General features: G+C 31.9%; 1 protein-coding gene across 1 annotated transcript in view; it reads left to right on the plus strand.

The window, feature by feature from the left end:
• LOC111615405 (60S ribosomal protein L7-like) overlaps window positions 1-19174 on the plus strand; it is a 25817-nt gene extending 6643 nt beyond the window's left edge. The window contains exons 2-4 of the mRNA XM_023356821.1: window positions 14950-15087; window positions 18617-18726; window positions 18933-19174. Coding sequence (XP_023212589.1) covers window positions 14950-15087; window positions 18617-18726; window positions 18933-19141 — 457 coding nt within the window. The 3' untranslated portion in view covers window positions 19142-19174. The remainder of the gene's footprint in view (window positions 1-14949; window positions 15088-18616; window positions 18727-18932) is intronic.
• The last annotated feature ends 3020 nt before the right edge of the window (window positions 19175-22194 follow it).

Here is a 22194-nt window from a genome sequence, read left to right on the forward strand (position 1 = left end):
ATCCTATCGGACACCTCTCTCGTTCACTGCTACGAAGCTCACCAAAGCTCGTTGCTATCAGGAGTTCACCTCGTTCATCTTCACTTGAGACTCGGGATTTATAGTGTGAGGTGACGTCACAATTCTGAATGAGATCACTCTCCTCATTTACATACTTAACGCTAACAATAAACTTTTTTCGTTTGTCTGGCAGCCTATTTTCCGACAATACTCTCTAACCTTTTACATTATTCTTTTTCACAATTTTCGGGACGTTTTTTTATTCTTTAAGGTTTAGCGAGTCCCTAATTCGTGCTTGTGGGTCCCCCCCCCTTTTCGTCGGTGCGGACTTACTTTTTTCTGCTCGGGAAGCGCAAGTGTGCGCGAGTTTTTCTACGGCGCTTTTCTTTTGTCGGTGAGTTGGTTTTTCTTCTATTTTTTTTAAGTTACTAAGGTGAATGGTGAGGAAACCTTCGTCCTAACAAAACATAAGCCCCAAACAAAAAATAGAATAATAAGCAAAATAAAAGTAAATAAAAATAACGTTCGGACTTGGTTCCTTACAGGCTGACGTTTGGTCCTGCAGCAAATGACTGATCGAACAGTGGGAAAGACTCATACTTTCTAAAGCACATTCCTCAAGAATTCCAGCTTAACCTATTTGATGTTGAATATTTTCTTTGTCGCATGTCGCTCCACGTTGAATATTTTTCGATGTTAAGCCTAACACGATCATACGTTTTAGAAAAATAATAATTGTGGCTATCATATTATTCCGAATTACTTTATATTTCTTACACACAAAATAGGCATATTAGGGAATGTAAAATATTTATTTTAAAAGTTAATTTTAGGGTGATATATCTGAAAACAAGGTACAACACACAGTAGAACATTACACTGTACAGTACACATTGATAATGTGATTCTGCACGTTTTTTGTTAGCCGAACATACTTTACATACTCTGGATGGATGCTTTTTTTTCTCTGTAGGTGGTATGAGACTAGGAAAATGCCATTCGGATAAACATAACAGATTTTCATGTGATGGTCAACAGCAGCGGGGTAGGTGTCTGCTTGTGTGATAGAGAAGTATCACACAAGCAGACATTTACTTAGCTTCTCTGATTACAGACGTACAAAAATCTAGAAATGATATTTGTTTTTTCGTATGTTTTTGATATAAAATACAAGCATTATATAATGTAATATCCATCATATGAAAAAAAAAACTTTTGTACCATTTTACTGTTTTTCTCATGCACAGATAATTGTGTATTACTCTGTCACAGAGATCAATACCACCCATGTTGTGATTATAATCCAAAATACAATTTGGTTTCCTTATTATTTCCCCAGATCTGTCACATTTACCCGAATCAGAGAATTTGTTGTTACTCATCATACTTAGAATTGCCACATCCCCTTTGTCTTTTCAGCAGAACACAGACAATTCATCTTTCTGACAGGTGATAAATTCCCCTTCTTTCAATTTATGATCAGGAAAATTACGTGACATGCCTATCCGCGTACAGTTCCACGTATATAAGTTTTTTTGTCTGGAAGTGTTTTCGCTAAGGTCGGTGAGGTAAAAATCCTATCAAAAACACCTTGTGATATTTACCGAACAACAGTTCTAATAAGGTCAGCACAACCTTCTCTCCTTGCCAACCTTCAAAATTTCCATATTCAGTAGTAGCTCCGGTATAAACTATAAAGTCCCAAACATATCCTGTTTGTGACTCACAAATTTCGAAGCTTTTCATTCCAAAACGAGCATGCTTATTCGGTATGTATTGCCTAAATCCCAGTCTCCCTTTCCATAGCATAAGACTTTCGTCTACAAAGATATTTTCCTCTGGGAGATATGCATTTTTGAACTTGTGGCATAAATGATCGATAATACTGCATAATTTATGCAGTCGATCATCACCACCTGAGGTTTGATTATTGTCCATAAAATGCAGACAGGACAATAAAAGTTGAAAGTGGTTGCTCGACATCGCACTTGAAAAAAGAGTGTCAAAAAAAGATCTTTGATCGTAAAATACAGGCTTAGGTGCGGTTTTCTAATTATGCTTATGACCATTATAAGTCCTAGAAATTCTCTAATTTCTGGATTTGTCGTTGGTTTCCAGTTTTTTATCCGACTATTCTCTCGTAAATTGTCACAGTTTAGCAAACTATCACCATACCTGTTTGTTTCTGAAACAATCTTGTCGGCAAGTTCGTCATCGAAGAATATACTGAAACAGTCGAACAGTATAGCATCACTCTGTAGATTACATAGTATTCCTGATGGTCCCGTAAAACTGTTCACTTGAGGACGTCTGAAATTTGTACGAATCCATTCATTGTCCATCCCCAATCGTGGACGTTTAGCAGTATTACTTTGAGTATTGCCGTGTGATTTACCATCTACGAGTAGATGGTAAATCAGGATCAAAATCACCACTGTCATTACTTACATTTTGATCTGGTATGTAATCATCGTTGCTATCTGGAAATTCAGATTCATCAGAACATAAATTGAATAAATATTTGATAACTTCTGACTTATTTAGAGTGCTGTGTCTACTACTTGCTGCCATGTCGAAAGACAGAGACGAAGTGGTCTGATTTTCTTTGTGATTTCTAACAAAGAACTATTTTTAGAATTTCGATAACCTGCTGAGCAGAAACTAGTTAACATAACGGTTCTTCTGATATGCGTTACTTATTTCAAAACAACATACAAGTAGCGACATCTGATGTTTAAAAAACGTTCTGATGCAAACACAAAAATATTCGGGATTGCCCACGCAGGTCAATGAGGTCAACACGAATATTTTCGGGAACAACATTCAACGGGTTTGAATAGTGTTTCATATAAATGATCTCAAAGTCATTGAAGTGTTCTACCATCAATGCTGAACTCTATTTGGGAATATCTAGTGCTGAACTAGTCACAAAGTTTACTGGGCATTTTCAGTGCAACGATCCTTTAATACATAAACTTTATAGTGAATTGCTTACTCTGGTCTAAAGAAAATTCAGCATGATGAAGAGGAGAAAATGAGAAGTGCAGAAACTGCAGCACGACTTAAACAAAAGAAAATCATCTTTTAATTACAAATTTTTTTAACAAGAAATCAAAAAATGTACCTTGAAATAAATGGCATTTGAAATTTGACATGTTATATGGAGACACATTCTGGTAGTTATGTTTCTCTTCAATTTCCTTTGCTATATAACGGTAGGAACTTCGTACGGGGCACATGAAAACTTAATGCAGTCTTACTGATCACTTTTCTGAAGTATAAACTCAGCCTAACTATTTTCATATTTAATTTATTCAGTCTAGTTAAAAATCAATCTAATATCATATGCAATGTTATTGATACAAAATGTGTGTGTGTTTGTATGATTTTTTAATAGTCTTTTAGTTTACTTTAACACTATTAGCTTTTTTCAGTGTAAACTCTTTTTTTTCACTGCTATGACTGTTTTAAGCCCTGTTATTTAATTAAATTATAATTATTAAATTTAATACAAGATGGCACCTAACGGCTCCCTCTAGGTCAAATTAATTAGTAAATAAAATTATAATTGCCGAAAAATAGCCTGATCATATATGACAGTTGGTGTGGTTTTATACTAAGGAATCGGGTTTGGAAAGATGTTAGCACAGATACAGATGTTTAAATCTGTATCTGTGCTAATATTATAAAGAGGTAAAGTTTGTAAGTTTGGATGTAGGAGGTAATCTTCGAAACTACTCATCCAATTTCAAAAATTCTTTCACTAATATTTAGAATGGCAGCCTATGTCCACCTTCGGGGTGGACATAGGCTGTCATTCTAAAGTTCTATTATTATATAAATGTCTATTATTCTGTTAAACATTCATATAAATTAAAAGACATCATCTAGGTAAGCGTTATATTTTTGGTGTCAGCGGGTGGAGAGGGGCAAGACGCATATGTATACGAGGTAGGTGACTGCGCGGTACAGTCACGTGGTCAGTGAGATATGCAGTGTACATGTTTGAACTTGTGCTGAACATTTGCCTATTTGTTGTTGCTTAAAATAATGAATATCTTTTGTCCCATATGCGTTCCTAAAATATTCATATAAATTAAAAGATATCATCTAACTGATACTGTTATAGTCACAAATTGAATTCCATACGGGCGAAACTGTGGGCATGGCTAGTGCTTTATATTTTGATCAACCCTTTATTTTTGGTTTATTATATTTCAGTATATTAAACCAAAAGCCTAACATTTGCAGTGTCATTAGGGAAAGCCTATACATGCATATTTTGTATGTTGTATAAGGCTTGTGTGTTGGTTATTTTTTATTGCTGAATCATTTAGCTATACTATTGTTCTCCTTTATAATGTACTTTGTTTTCCTTCAGTAACATTAAATAATAATTTTTTTGTAGTTTTTTTCATTAATAATATGTTTTATTTAAAATGCAATATAATTTTTATTTATATGATATTTAATCTGTCTCTTCCATTCATTTATTCTTANGCTTGAAATTTCACACATGCAGTCTACATTGTTTACAAACTGGTTGACCTTGAGAACAGCTGGAGTCCACTTTCCCACGTAGTTCTCATGTATGCTTCAGGGGAATATTGGTCTAAAGCAGGAGGGGAGCTAACTTACCACATCTGTTTAAATATAACACAATATTGTCAATTTTAATGCTATTAAATTACCAGGAGACCAAAAAAAAGGTATGGGGGAAAAATTCTACTGAACAATAAACAAAAAAACCTGCTGATGTTATAAAACAACATCCAATAGCATTTTTAAAAATTTTATCAAAGTCAAATTGGTGAAATAGAAGTTTAGAACGATTTAATTAATTTGATTAAAAAACTCCCATAAAAAAACAATAGCGCGATTAATTACCTAATTAATAAATCGTCATAAAATATTTTCGTGTCAAAATTTGCACAGATTGTAGATAGTGATGTATATGTGCTGGTCCATACATTTTCAGAAAAGTTATAAGTCAAGGATTTTTTAATGGACCCTTAAAGTCCATGACAAGTTAACTTGGGATATGGGCTTAAGGGTATTTAAATTAATAAATTAAGATCAGAACATGCACTAATAGATAGAAATAGATTTTTTTATGTGTAATTCAGCACATGACTTATAAAAACACAATTTTGGGAAACTAATTCATGACTGAGTGTGAAATAGCAAGGAAGTCAATTTACATACTGCCACATAAGTATAGAGCCACTATCTTTCTCGCAAGTTTGAAGTGTAAAAGTATTTTTTTTTTTTTTTATCATGCCTCATGGTACCAATTTAACAGATTTTAATAAAGGATAAATTGTAGGTTTGATTTAAGTTAGCAGGCAGTAGCAAACAGCATCAAATGTTCAAAAAAGGTTGTTTGGCATTATTTGTCAAATCCTGCAAATTATGAATTAAAGTGGATGTCCTTCAAAGCTTACCCTGCAAGATTGCAGATGAATTATTAATGCAGCTTCTAATTCCACAGCATCCACGTGTAAAATTTGGGTATTTAAGCACATTGCAAAACTGTTTGAAGGGTTTTACACAGTAACAACAACATTGTTTGTTCTCAAATGAGAAGTGCCCTGATCTTAAGCCTGAGCACAAAGCTGTCCAACTCAATTTTGCTAGGAAATTTATGGTCACTCAATGGAATAAGATAAGTTTTAGACCTGTCGTGCTAGCACAAGAAATAACACCCTTTTTGTCGTATAGATAAACTTTTCAGGTGGGAAAAAAATACTTAATTTGTATGGGCCAAGTGGTTTAGTGTTCTGCTGGTGTGATTTACCAAATATGCTCAAGTACTTTTTGCAAAGGAACTTTGGTGGTTGGAGTGTTATGCTTTGGGGTGCTTTTTCTGAATTGAGAAAATTGGATTTAGCATTTGTTACCTGTTGCATGAATAGTGCTGACCATCAGCAAGTTCTGGAGAACAAATTGCTGCCATACAAACATAGATTCAAAAGAATTCCTCTTATTTTTCAACAGGATAATGCATCTATCCATGTATCACAAGATATGAAAAAGTGGTTTGAAAATAAATGAATTGGCCAGTTTGTTCTCCTGATTGCAACCCTGTAGAAAACATTTGGGGAATCTTGGTTGACCTAATTTATGACCAAAATCATCAGTATGCCGATATTGAACACTTAAAACAAGCAATTGTCACTGCTTGGAACTCTCTTGAGGCAGCGATCTTAAAAAAACCTTGTTGATAGTATGCCAAACTGCATTTTCAGTGTTATCAGTAAAGGAGGTGTGCAAATAAATTACTAAATTAAACTATTTTGAGTATATAATTCTTTTTGCATCCATTTACTAGTTGATTATATACTTTTGTGATGCTTAAAATTAGTTTTTTTACAATTTCTGCTGTTTGCTGCAATATAGGAAACAATGAGTTTTGACAAATTATGTTTTTATAAATCCTGAACAATATAAGTAAGGTAGCTACATCATACATGTAATTTCTAACCTTTGTATAGTAAATTTGCAGCGGTTCTACACTTCTGTGGAGCACTGTATTATAAAAAAAATCAGAAGCTTATGATAAATATTTATTGGTAGAAATTTATTTTAAATATTCATTTTTTCTCTTAATTGAAATTCTTTCTAAGTATTTAAAGGAAAGAATTACATGAAAATTTAATAATGTTATTCTATCTCAATACTCCTTTTTCATTTACAACCCCTTTTTACCTGACAAAATGTTTTGTGATCTAGTATATAGATATATAAAACAAGCATATAAGTAAAATCACTTACTGATAATAAATCTTAAAACAATTCTCTGATATACCTATTATTTTACCTTTCCTTGCTATTTATTAAAGAAAAAACTCATTCTAATCAGATTGATTTACTTGTTTATTTTTATATAAAGAATTAAATCTTGGCCAAATATGTGATACTGTAGGATATATTGATTATAAAATCAAGATGTCAGTCAATTATGAAAACATTGAAGAGCATCTTCAATGTTTTCATAATTGACTATTATTGTGTTCTGACGACTATTGTTTTCATAATAGTTCAAGCATTACATTACTTGACTAAAGAACAAAAATGTTAAATTTTATATCAATTCTCAGTATGCATAAATGAATTTACTGACATCTTTCAAGTTTCCAGCAAACAAAGAATTTAATAAAAACAAATGTTTTTGGTTTTTATTGAAAGCTTGTCTTTAGGTAACTCGAGGGAGGGAAATAGAACTTTTAAAATAGAAGAATAATTCAAATAAGAATATTTAAACATTTGAACTATGTTTGAACAGACACATAATTACTATAACAACAGAAAAGGGTTAAACTAAATGAACTAAACCATAATGTTTTTAAGATTGCAGAAGGTAAAAAAAATTGTTGAGGAAGTTCTTTTTCCTAATTGAATTTTGTCATTTCTACATTTTATTAAATTAGTTATCTGTGATGATGTAATTTGCGTCTGATATTGCTTAAAAGAGACATTTCGCCTGATGTCACGATTCTTTTTGGCAATTTATGCAGACAAAATCAGTCTGAGATAACTATATTTAATAATCTTTCTGTGTAAAAAAAAATAATAAAATCTTTTTTACTTCACACTTGAGAACCTTAAGAGTCCAGTAATAACACTTTAATTTTAACGTTTTCAATCTACCCAAGGTACAGTTGAAAATGTTAGTTTTCCATTAAAGTGTTATTACTGGACTCTTAAGGTTCTCAAGTGTGAAGTATACATTCCAGTAATCCTAAGAAGTTGTTCTAATTTAAAATCTTTTGAGATTTTTTTGTTTACTATGTCAGAAATTTGTATTATTGTTATGTATGTATTTCTGTTTGTCTGTATTGCACAATGAAGTGCATTCAATAGATACAGACTTTACATTCATCTTATTCTGCTGTTTAAGTGCTGATATGCATTTCAGGCAGTTGTCCTTGTTCTGTCAGCTGCAGAATTATATTTTTACAATATTATAAAACTTCAATAAAATATGTTTTAAAAAATAAACTTCTCTGTTGTTTCATATTTAACAGAGTGTATAAAACAAACACATGGCATTCTCATTGCTCTAAAAATGCATAGGACTACTATAAAATAGAGTTAACATTAATATGTACTGTACATACTAGATTCTTTAAGTTACATCACATATACAGATATTCATAAGTGATTTTCTTGTAATTTTTAGTGTCAAAACAACATTATACATTCTTAGTTCTAGTTATGCTCTTATGAGCCACACTTACACCTTTCCTTTCCATAAATCTTTAATGTACTGTACATTACAATTCATATTATTATTAATCTTTACTTTCTAAATTTATGTTAATACAGTAGTCTCTCGAAAACTCGGCCTAATGTGGACCGAAGGGTGGCCGAGTTTGTGAAAATTCCGGGTTATCGGGAATGGGGTTAAAAAAAATAAGTATGAGTGTTTCCTCAGAAAATACTCTACTGTACTTGTATGTATTGTTTACTTGAGAATACAACAGAGAATAAACTGCCCAAATACCCTTAAACAAAGGAAAAGTACGTCCTTTATGAATGCATACAGCCTTTACTACATGAAAATGAAAATTAATGAATGCATTAAACTTCACTCTGACACCAGAGATGAAATACTAAACACTGAACCTGTTACTGGTGTAATTTGCGTGAAAAAATCTTCTTTCCACAAACGTTTTCGAGCTTTCCAACTAGCTCTTCTTCAGATAGACAAAAATTCCGATGAAACACTTTTAAAAATGGAACGTAGATATTTAAATAAAAAACCGAATCTAAAAATAGAACGCAGATGTTTAAACAAAAAAAAATATGTGAAACTCGCATAACGAACGATCATTAAGATGGTCATGCGCAATCGTGCGCTGATGTTGCTATTTATAGATCGTTGTTTATGAGGGCCTGCCACGCTATAGAAAGATTAATCTCATCCTTCCAATTTATACATGTGGTCCAGTGGTTAGCCTTACAGATGGATATAGCTTCCCGCCATTTTACGCCCCACCTGGAACAACTAAAATGGCGGAAATCTATATCCATCTGTAAGGCTAACCACCGAACCACATGTATAAATCGGAAGGATGAGATTAATCTTTCTATAGTGTGGCAGGCTTCATAAACAACGATCTATAAATAGCAACATCAGCGCACGATTGTGCATGACCGTCTTAATGATCGTTCGTTATGCGAGTTTCACATATTTTTTTTTTTTTGTTTAAACATCTGCGTTCTATTTTTATATTCGGTTTCTTATTTAAATATCTATGTTCCATTTTTCGAAGTGTTTCATCGGAATTTTTTGTCTACCTGAAGAAGAGCTAGTTGGAAAGCTCAAACGTTTGTGGAAAGAAGATTTTTTCACGCAAATTACACCGGTAACAGGTTCAATGTTTAGTATTAATGAATACACTGTGCACAGTAATTTACCTGATAAGACAGATCTCAGAAAAATACTTTGAGGCATAAAGCTGTCTATAATGAAAATTAATTAACTAAGGATTTTTTTGCCCTGCCAGGGGGTGGCCGAGTTATCCGGACTGCCAGGTTATCGAGTGCCGAGTTTTTGAGACTACTGTATTTTGATTATGCATTTTATTTTTATTTTTATATATATATTATTTACAAATTCTTATTCTTAACCTTCTATTTTACACATCTGCTAATTTACATATTAACATACTGTTTTGCCATGATGCAATTATTCATTTGCATCCTGTCATGATATAAAGGAGACAATCAATGCCAAGTGTGCAGACAATCTTCCAAAAGAATTCTCATTGTCAGATCAAAAAATGAGATACTTAATCACTGAAACTTTGGCTCCATCAAATAATAGATGATGCACAATTGTCATATAGCATTTCTTATGATGAGACATACAATGTAGTGTAAAGTACTATATTATTTTTCCGACTTTTCCAACGATTATCGACACTACTGCGTGCCAGAAATAGCCGTTCCCTAACGGGTACTTTACGCGGATTCGCGTTAGCGTGCCAGGCCTGGACTTTAAGCATGCACCGAATTAAATAATGACAAAGTTTGTCAATAACAAAAATCAAATATTTAATTAAACTTCTAGTAATAAACTATATACAGTATTTAGTAAAAATCAAACAATAATTTATTCAATGAAATTCAACAAGAATCAACCCGACAAACTCAAATCAATCTATTTCTAACTTAATTCTATTCCCCTTTGGAATTCGACAAAAATCAAAGACTTAACTTATAAACAATAATTCTTATAAATTAAAGATCCTAATCGTCACCTCAATATACTAGGAACCTATTTCCTCAAACTCTCAAGACTTTCTATAATCGTCGATCCATAAATTGAATAACTTCAAAATCGCCTTGGAACTATTTGATCCTATCGGACACCTCTCTCGTTCACTGCTACGAAGCTCACCAAAGCTCGTTGCTATCAGGAGTTCACCTCGTTCATCTTCACTTGAGACTCGGGATTTATAGTGTGAGGTGATGTCACAATTCTGAATGAGATCACTCTCCTCATTTACATACTTAACGCTAACAATAAACTTTTTTCGTTTGTCTGGCAGCCTATTTTCCGACAATACTCTCTAACCTTTTACATTATTCTTTTTCACAATTTTCGGGACGTTTTTTTATTCTTTAAGGTTTAGCGAGTCCCTAATTCGTGCTTGTGGGTCCCCCCCCTTTTCGTCGGTGCGGACTTACTTTTTTCTGCTCGGGAAGCGCAAGTGTGCGCGAGTTTTTCTACGGCGCTTTTCTTTTGTCGGTGAGTTGGTTTTTCTTCTATTTTTTTTAAGTTACTAAGGTGAATGGTGAGGAAACCTTCGTCCTAACAAAACATAAGCCCCAAACAAAAAATAGAATAATAAGCAAAATAAAAGTAAATAAAAATAACGTTCGGACTTGGTTCCTTACAGGCTGACGTTTGGTCCTGCAGCAAATGACTGATCGAACAGTGGGAAAGACTCATACTTTCTAAAGCACATTCCTCAAGAATTCCAGCTTAACCTATTTGATGTTGAATATTTTCTTTGTCGCATGTCGCTCCACGTTGAATATTTTTCGATGTTAAGCCTAACACGATCATACGTTTTAGAAAAATAATAATTGTGGCTATCATATTATTCCGAATTACTTTATATTTCTTACACACAAAATAGGCATATTAGGGAATGTAAAATATTTATTTTAAAAGTTAATTTTAGGGTGATATATCTGAAAACAAGGTACAACACACAGTAGAACATTACACTGTACAGTACACATTGATAATGTGATTCTGCACGTTTTTTGTTAGCCGAACATACTTTACATACTCTGGATGGATGCTTTTTTTTCTCTGTAGGTGGTATGAGACTAGGAAAATGCCATTCGGATAAACATAACAGATTTTCATGTGATGGTCAACAGCAGCGGGGTAGGTGTCTGCTTGTGTGATAGAGAAGTATCACACAAGCAGACATTTACTTAGCTTCTCTGATTACAGACGTACAAAAATCTAGAAATGATATTTGTTTTTTCGTATGTTTTTGATATAAAATACAAGCATTATATAATGTAATATCCATCATATGAAAAAAAAACTTTTGTACCATTTTACTGTTTTTCTCATGCACAGATAATTGTGTATTACTCTGTCACAGAGATCAATACCACCCATGTTGTGATTATAATCCAAAATACAATTTGGTTTCCTTATTATTTCCCCAGATCTGTCACATTTACCCGAATCAGAGAATTTGTTGTTACTCATCATACTTAGAATTGCCACATCCCCTTTGTCTTTTCAGCAGAACACAGACAATTCATCTTTCTGACAGGTGATAAATTCCCCTTCTTTCAATTTATGATCAGGAAAATTACGTGACATGCCTATCCGCGTACAGTTCCACGTATATAAGTTTTTTTGTCTGGAAGTGTTTTCGCTAAGGTCGGTGAGGTAAAAATCCTATCAAAAACACCTTGTGATATTTACCGAACAACAGTTCTAATAAGGTCAGCACAACCTTCTCTCCTTGCCAACCTTCAAAATTTCCATATTCAGTAGTAGCTCCGGTATAAACTATAAAGTCCCAAACATATCCTGTTTGTGACTCACAAATTTCGAAGCTTTTCATTCCAAAACGAGCATGCTTATTCGGTATGTATTGCCTAAATCCCAGTCTCCCTTTCCATAGCATAAGACTTTCGTCTACAAAGATATTTTCCTCTGGGAGATATGCATTTTTGAACTTGTGGCATAAATGATCGATAATACTGCATAATTTATGCAGTCGATCATCACCACCTGAGGTTTGATTATTGTCCATAAAATGCAGACAGGACAATAAAAGTTGAAAGTGGTTGCTCGACATCGCACTTGAAAAAAGAGTGTCAAAAAAAGATCTTTGATCGTAAAATACATGCTTAGGCGCGGTTTTCTAATTATGCTTATGACCATTATAAGTCCTAGAAATTCTCTAATTTCTGGATTTGTCGTTGGTTTCCAGTTTTTTATCCGACTATTCTCTCGTAAATTGTCACAGTTTAGCAAACTATCACCATACCTGTTTGTTTCTGAAACAATCTTGTCGGCAAGTTCATCATCGAAGAATATACTGAAACAGTCGAACAGTATAGCATCACTCCGTAGATTACATAGTATTCCTGATGGTCCCGTAAAACTGTTCACTTGAGGACGTCTGAAATTTGTACGAATCCATTCATTGTCCATCCCCAATCGTGGACGTTTAGCAGTATTACTTTTAGTATTGCCGTGTGATTTACCATCTACGAGTAGATGGTAAATCATGATCAAAATCACCACTGTCATTACTTACATTTTGATCTGGTATGTAATCATCGTTGCTATCTGGAAATTCAGATTCATCAGAACATAAATTGAATAAATATTTGATAACTTCTGACTTATTTAGAGTGCTGTGTCTACTACTTGCTGCCATGTCGAAAGACAGAGACGAAGTGGTCTGATTTTCTTTGTGATTTCTAACAAAGAACTATTTTTAGAATTTCGATAACCTGCTGAGCAGAAACTAGTTAACATAACGGTTCTTCTGATATGCGTTACTTATTTCAAAACAACATACAAGTAGCGACATCTGATGTTTAAAAAACGTTCTGATGCAAACACAAAAATATTCGGGATTGCCCACGCAGGTCAATGAGGTCAACACGAATATTTTCGGGAACAACATTCAACGGGTTTGAATAGTGTTTCATATAAATGATCTCAAAGTCATTGAAGTGTTCTACCATCAATGCTGAACTCTATTTGGGAATATCTAGTGCTGAACTAGTCACAAAGTTTACTGGGTATTTTCAGTGCAACGATCCTTTAATACATAAACTTTATAGTGAATTGCTTACTCTGGTCTAAAGAAAATTCAGCATGATGAAGAGGAGAAAATGAGAAGTGCAGAAACTGCAGCACGACTTAAACAAAAGAAAATCATCTTTTAATTACAAATTTTTTTAACAAGAAATCAAAAAATGTACCTTGAAATAAATGGCATTTGAAATTTGACATGTTATATGGAGACACATTCTGGTAGTTATGTTTCTCTTCAATTTCCTTTGCTATATAACGGTAGGAACTTCGTACGGGGCACATGAAAACTTAATGCAGTCTTACTGATCACTTTTCTGAAGTATAAACTCAGCCTAACTATTTTCATATTTAATTTATTCAGTCTAGTTAAAAATCAATCTAATATCATATGCAATGTTATTGATACAAAATGTGTGTGTGTTTGTATGATTTTTTAATAGTCTTTTAGTTTACTTTAACACTATTAGCTTTTTTCAGTGTAAACTCTTTTTTTTCACTGCTATGACTGTTTTAAGCCCTGTTATTTAATTAAATTATAATTATTAAATTTAATACAAGATGGCACCTAACGGCTCCCTCTAGGTCAAATTAATTAGTAAATAAAATTATAATTGCCGAAAAATAGCCTGATCATATATGACAGTTGGTGTGGTTTTATACTAAGGAATCGGGTTTGGAAAGATGTTAGCACAGATACAGATGTTTAAATCTGTATCTGTGCTAATATTATAAAGAGGTAAAGTTTGTAAGTTTGGATGTAGGAGGTAATCTTCGAAACTACTCATCCAATTTCAAAAATTCTTTCACTAATATTTAGAATGGCAGCCTATGTCCACCTTCGGGGTGGACATAGGCTGTCATTCTAAAGTTCTATTATTATATAAATGTCTATTATTCTGTTAAACATTCATATAAATTAAAAGACATCATCTAGGTAAGCGTTATATTTTTGGTGTCAGCGGGTGGAGAGGGGCAAGACGCATATGTATACGAGGTAGGTGACTGCGCGGTACAGTCACGTGGTCAGTGAGATATGCAGTGTACATGTTTGAACTTGTGCTGAACATTTGCCTATTTGTTGTTGCTTAAAATAATGAATATCTTTTGTCCCATATGCGTTCCTAAAATATTCATATAAATTAAAAGATATCATCTAACTGATACTGTTATAGTCACAAATTGAATTCCATACGGGCGAAACTGTGGGCATGGCTAGTGCTTTATATTTTGATCAACCCTTTATTTTTGGTTTATTATATTTCAGTATATTAAACCAAAAGCCTAACATTTGCAGTGTCATTAGGGAAAGCCTATACATGCATATTTTGTATGTTGTATAAGGCTTGTGTGTTGGTTATTTTTTATTGCTGAATCATTTAGCTATACTATTGTTCTCCTTTATAATGTACTTTGTTTTCCTTCAGTAACATTAAATAATAATTTTTTTGTAGTTTTTTTCATTAATAATATGTTTTATTTAAAATGCAATATAATTTTTATTTATATGATATTTAATCTGTCTCTTCCATTCATTTATTCTTAAAATATTAACTTATATTCAATTAATTCAAAAAATTTAAAAATTTTTATTTATATGTTGTTAAAGTCAAATTGTGTATTATTTTCAGTATAAATGGTGTGAGTCCAAAACCACGTAAGGTATTGCAGTTATTTCGTTTACGCCAGATCAACAATGGAGTGTTTATTAAATTAAACAAGGCTACTATTAATATGCTTCGTATTGCAGAACCTTACATTACTTGGGGGTATGTATAATTCAATTTTGTTTTCATTTACAATACATATGTTATAAATTATTGATATGAAATTTTTGTATTTTTATAATTTTTGACTGGTCAGAATTAATTAGTTCAGTTTAATCAAGAATTTATTTTGAGTAAAAATGAAGGATCAGAGAGAAAAACAGCTTATGTCCTTTCTATTTTTATACAGTGATACCCCAAACTTATGCGATAGGTGGGACCGAGCGATAACCGTGTAAGTCGGGGTATAATTTCGCAATTTGTGTAAAACCCAAGTTGGATGTATGTAAGCTGATAAATGTTCTCGTTAATCTTATCTCGTCTTTTGATTCGTTCACAGTTAGAAGAAATCACCACATAGAGTTTCTCAAGTCTCCGTAGATACAACAAACACAGAAATAAATAACACAAAATAAATTGTGGCTATGTGTCGATTCCACACGACACGTCTGAACATGTAAGCCGAACAATAGTGTGGAGGGATTGAGTAATCAAGAGTTGCTTGGTGCTCAAACAAAAGACGAATTGACGAGATTTGAAAATCGCGTAACTCCGGGTTCGTGTAAGTCGAGGTATTACTGTATTTTGTGCACATTGATAATTGAAAATTAATACTAAATATTAATTTTACTAAAAAATATAGAATTGTACTCAGCAAATTATTTAATGATTTGAGAATTAATGATAGAAGAATTTGGACTTAATAAATTTTCCTAACTTTATTATTCATATTATCAACTGATAACATGAATAATAATTAATGTCAGGAAGTTTAGTAAAATAATTATCTAGGTTCTTCTAAGTTAAATTTATTTATTCCAAATTAACTAGTTTTAATGTTATCAATATATGATATATCTACAGTAGAGCGTGGGTTATCCGAAAGAATTCCAGTTAGCAAATTTTAATATTCACTAGTGCTGTGGCGCTAGCGAAAATTTTATTTTTCAATATATTTATTTTGTTTGTACAAAATAAAGAAATAATTTTTAACGATACAATAGTCACAATTATTATTTTAAAAAGTTTACGTTAGACTTAACATCGACGAAAATTCAACGCAAAGCGACACGGAACAGAGAAAAATTTCAGGATGGGATAGGTTAATATATTTTTTCGTGCATAATCGGTTATCCGAACAACCCCAGTCCCCAATTGATTCGAATAAACGACGCTCTGCTGTATTTGTAGCACTGAATTCTTGAATTTTAAATTTAGGTGGCTTCATCAGTCTAACGCTAATCTGATGATATTTAACAAAAATTATAAAATTTTGATACCCAGAGTGAGAGTTTATAAAGTTTTCTCTGTTTGAAGTTAATTTGAGTATATTAATAAAAAATTATGAAAGATAAATAATAGTAACTGCCAGTGATGATGATGCTAATGCTGATTGATGCAAAATTGAGAGTACTAAATATCAGTAATTTTTTTGAGCCAATTTTTTTGTTGGTTGTCAAAATCAATTATTTGGGCTAATTGTAGATGCTATTAGCTTGATTTTACTGTCTGTATATTAGTCTTTGTGGTATGCCTGTTTAAGTAGGTAGTTTAAATTATAATATGCTTATATTTAAGTTTTAAAAGAAATTCCTTAAATCTTGATATGAATTTAGCTCTGACTTCTCAATATATTATTGATTGGTGCAAAAATGTTATATATAAAACAAATTGGTTTTCTTATAAAAATGTTGTTTTATACTATAAGTATATTCAAATAAAATTTGAATTTATTATTGGTTTGCAAATACAGTAGAGCATCAATTATCCGAATCAATTGAGGATTGGGGTTTGGAAAATCGATTTTTCGGATAACCGATTATGTGTGTAAAAATATATTAACCTATCCCATGTTGTAATTTGTTCAAATCCTGGCACATCCTTAAGTACCCGCTCATGGTTGCACCAGTGCTGCACACCAACAATAATAATATTGAAGTAGCCCAAGATATAGCCAAAGATTGCCATGCCACAGCACTAGCAGAAATTTAAATTTGCCAACTGGAAAGCTTTCGGTTGATCGACATTTGGATAATCGATGCTCTACTGTATTTATGAATTGTTATGTAAAAGTTATATATGTGGTGAGATAAGCTGTTATTTTATGTTTAACTGAAGACTGTTGAGACTTAATTGTTGTTTCTTGTAAAATTAAGAGATTTAACTGATACTGAGTATTAGTATATTGAAATCTGCTTGTTTTATAAACTGTTCATTTTTAATAGTATAGATATAACCATATCAATATATACAATAGGTGTACAGAATGATTCCGATATGCCAATTTATTGAATTGGTATCAGTAAGTAGCTTTACTTAAAATGTTGATAAACATCTGAAGTATAGTTAAATGGTGATAGTTGAAGAACCTTTTCTGATTAACTCCAGTTTTATATATATAAACAATTTTGTATATTTTATTTATCTCATATATATATATATCTCTATCAGATAAATAAAATATACAAAATTGTTTGTTGTGATCAACAAAACAAATCTGACTAAGATAGTGGTGATTTCTGTATAAATATATTTATAACAGTATTATTTTTATATGAATATTTGCCACAACCTGTTAACAGTTTGATAGTTTGTGAATCACATTCATACCAAATAAAATCTCTAAATATTTCCATAAATGTTGTTCTTCACTTTACAACACTCACTTATGGAAGGAATAAAGATTTGGAATTATTTTCAAATTTGATAAATAAATGTATTTATTTTATTTTAAATCAGTTTATAATTTTTACATATTATTTTTTAAATCTCTCATGTGAATAGCCTTAATAGAAAGCTTATTTACATTCATTTTTGTAAGTACTCTGTATTCTAATATTTTTAAAAGATTTCACTCTGGACAGAGCTGATTCACAAAGTATGTTCATAGATTGTCACAACTGCACAATTATAGGAAGGAATTGATCAAAGACAGACTATTAAATAAATAGGATTATTGTATTGTAATTATATAAAGAGTATACTAATATAAACAGTAAATATTAAGTAATTATTTAATGTTTATGGTTGCCTATATTTTCCAAAACTTTTGGAAATTGAAAATATTGATATTTATGGATTTTGTTTTCTATAAGGCTAGGATGTTACACTTCGAATTAGCAGTAATGTTTTTATTTTCTCATAATTTAAAAATATGAGAGTAACTATTTTTGTATATAATGTGAAAATTTAATGTTATAATACATCAATTATAACTATCAATATTTAAATTTTTTTTAATTCTGCATTTTATATGACTTGTTATATTTCACTTTAGTTGTCTGTGATGATGTAATTTGCGTCTCAGTGCTTGGAAGTGACATTTGCCTGATGTCATTTGATCTTCCTTTGCAGTCAGTGCAGATAGAACCTATCTGAGATAACTAAATGCAAAAAATTTACTTTAATGTAAATTTCAAATAAATTTTGCAAAATTATGTGCAGAATAAATCTTATTTACCATTTAATATTTGATTAATGAAAGTGTCATGTTTTAAAGATCTTTTATTGATTTTAAGTATTTTGTTTATAGTTATCCAAATCTGAAGGTTGTTCGTGAACTTATATATAAGCGAGGATTTGGAAGAGTAAGTCATAGAAGAGTACCTCTCACCGATAACTCTATAATTGAACAAAGACTAGGTGAGATTTTCTTTGTATATAAATGATCAGAATTTTAACATATGTTAATAAATAAAGTATTTTCAGATTTAATCTAAAATGTTTAAAAAAAATCTATTTGTGAAGTGTTTAAATTGTCGTTTTATATATTAATATAAAAATTTTAATGAAATGAATTAACTTCAGTAGTCAATGGTTTTTTTTCATAATGGAAAATTAATTTTCAGGAAAGTATGGAATCATCTGTATGGAAGATTTGATTCATGAGATTTATACAGTTGGACCTCATTTTAAGAAGGCCTCAAACTTTTTATGGCACTTTAAATTAAATAATCCTAAAGGTGGCTGGAGAAAGAAAACCGTTCATTATGTTGAAGGAGGAGATTTTGGAAATCGTGAGGAGAATTTGAATGTTCTTCTGAAGAAAATGATTTAAGTGATTTAATAAAAAAAAGGTGTACATGGAAAATATTGTTTGGTTTTAATTATTTACTGTCTTAAATGGATTTAAATATTGTCAATTTAATAGTAATTAAAAATATAAAATTTTTACATTTCAATCAAACAATTAATTATATCTGATATTACTAAATTTGAATATAGTTAAAAAATACAGTTAATTTACAAAATTACAAATCAAAGTTGAAACCAAAAATTAACAAGAATGATTATAAATTTCAGTAATATTAATTTTTAATAATCCATATTGTAATATTCTTAACCATTATCATATATTTGCATCATCCAGAGATACAGTATTGTTTTTATTTAGAGGAGATTCATCTTTATAAGTACTGTGAAAAACTAATCTGCAGAGATTTTAATCTAACTTGTAAGTAATGTATATTGGGATAATTATTTAATTGATGAAGTTGAAAAATAAAAACTACTAGAAAGATTGATAGCTCAATTTAGTCTTCAAATATAAATTTTATGGATTAGTACATCTTGTTCATGGATTTAAATCTGAGGCTAAATTTATCGAGATCATAAATAGACCAATTAAATCTGAATAAAAATAACGATTAATGTTAAAATACAGTCGACCCCCGTATAAGATCATTGATTATTCCGTTTTATATGAATTCCATGTTGTACAAGTCACTTANTCACAATTTTCGGGACGTTTTTTTATTCTTTAAGGTTTAGCGAGTCCCTAATTCGTGCTTGTGGGTCCCCCCCCCTTTTCGTCGGTGCGGACTTACTTTTTTCTGCTCGGGAAGCGCAAGTGTGCGCGAGTTTTTCTACAGCGCTTTTCTTTTGTCGGTGAGTTGGTTTTTCTTCTATTTTTTTTAAGTTACTAAGGTGAATGGTGAGGAAACCTTCGTCCTAACAAAACATAAGCCCCAAACAAAAAATAGAATAATAAGCAAAATAAAAGTAAATAAAAATAACGTTCGGACTCGGTTCCTTACAGGCTGACATTTGGTCCTGCAGCAAATGACTGATCGAACAGTGGGAAAGACTCATACTTTCTAAAGCACATTCCTCAAGAATTCCAGCTTAACCTATTTGATGTTGAATATTTTCTTTGTCGCATGTCGCTCCACGTTGAATATTTTTCGATGTTAAGCCTAACACGATCATACGTTTTAGAAAAATAATAATTGTGGCTATCATATTATTCCGAATTACTTTATATTTCTTACACACAAAATAGGCATATTAGGGAATGTAAAATATTTATTTTAAAAGTTAATTTTAGGGTGATATATCTGAAAACAAGGTACAACACACAGTAGAACATTACACTGTACAGTACACATTGATAATGTGATTCTGCACGTTTTTTGTTAGCCGAACATACTTTACATACTCTGGATGGATGCTTTTTTTTCTCTGTAGGTGGTATGAGACTAGGAAAATGCCATTCGGATAAACATAACAGATTTTCATGTGATGGTCAACAGCAGCGGGGTAGGTGTCTGCTTGTGTGATAGAGAAGTATCACACAAGCAGACATTTACTTAGCTTCTCTGATTACAGACGTACAAAAATCTAGAAATGATATTTGTTTTTTCGTATGTTTTTGATATAAAATACAAGCATTATATAATGTAATATCCATCATATGAAAAAAAAAACTTTTGTACCATTTTACTGTTTTTCTCATGCACAGATAATTGTGTATTACTCTGTCACAGAGATCAATACCACCCATGTTGTGATTATAATCCAAAATACAATTTGGTTTCCTTATTATTTCCCCAGATCTGTCACATTTACCCGAATCAGAGAATTTGTTGTTACTCATCATACTTAGAATTGCCACATCCCCTTTGTCTTTTCAGCAGAACACAGACAATTCATCTTTCTGACAGGTGATAAATTCCCCTTCTTTCAATTTATGATCAGGAAAATTACGTGACATGCCTATCCGCGTACAGTTCCACGTATATAAGTTTTTTTGTCTGGAAGTGTTTTCGCTAAGGTCGGTGAGGTAAAAATCCTATCAAAAACACCTTGTGATATTTACCGAACAACAGTTCTAATAAGGTCAGCACAACCTTCTCTCCTTGCCAACCTTCAAAATTTCCATATTCAGTAGTAGCTCCGGTATAAACTATAAAGTCCCAAACATATCCTGTTTGTGACTCACAAATTTCGAAGCTTTTCATTCCAAAACGAGCATGCTTATTCGGTATGTATTGCCTAAATCCCAGTCTCCCTTTCCATAGCATAAGACTTTCGTCTACAAAGATATTTTCCTCTGGGAGATATGCATTTTTGAACTTGTGGCATAAATGATCGATAATACTGCATAATTTATGCAGTCGATCATCACCACCTGAGGTTTGATTATTGTCCATAAAATGCAGACAGGACAATAAAAGTTGAAAGTGGTTGCTCGACATCGCACTTGAAAAAAGAGTGTCAAAAAAAGATCTTTGATCGTAAAATACAGGCTTAGGTGTGGTTTTCTAATTATGCTTATGACCATTATAAGTCCTAGAAATTCTCTAATTTCTGGATTTGTCGTTGGTTTCCAGTTTTTTATCCGACTATTCTCTCGTAAATTGTCACAGTTTAGCAAACTATCACCATACCTGTTTGTTTCTGAAACAATCTTGTCGGCAAGTTCGTCATCGAAGAATATACTGAAACAGTCGAACAGTATAGCATCACTCTGTAGATTACATAGTATTCCTGATGGTCCCGTAAAACTGTTCACTTGAGGACGTCTGAAATTTGTACGAATCCATTCATTGTCCATCCCCAATCGTGGACGTTTAGCAGTATTACTTTGAGTATTGCCGTGTGATTTACCATCTACGAGTAGATGGTAAATCAGGATCAAAATCACCACTGTCATTACTTACATTTTGATCTGGTATGTAATCATCGTTGCTATCTGGAAATTCAGATTCATCAGAACATAAATTGAATAAATATTTGATAACTTCTGACTTATTTAGAGTGCTGTGTCTACTACTTGCTGCCATGTCGAAAGACAGAGACGAAGTGGTCTGATTTTCTTTGTGATTTCTA

This window comes from Centruroides sculpturatus, unplaced genomic scaffold (assembly GCF_000671375.1).
Source record: "Centruroides sculpturatus isolate CEXI.00-Female unplaced genomic scaffold, Cexi_2.0 scaffold2273, whole genome shotgun sequence".
Classification (NCBI taxonomy): Eukaryota; Metazoa; Arthropoda; class Arachnida; order Scorpiones; family Buthidae; genus Centruroides; species Centruroides sculpturatus.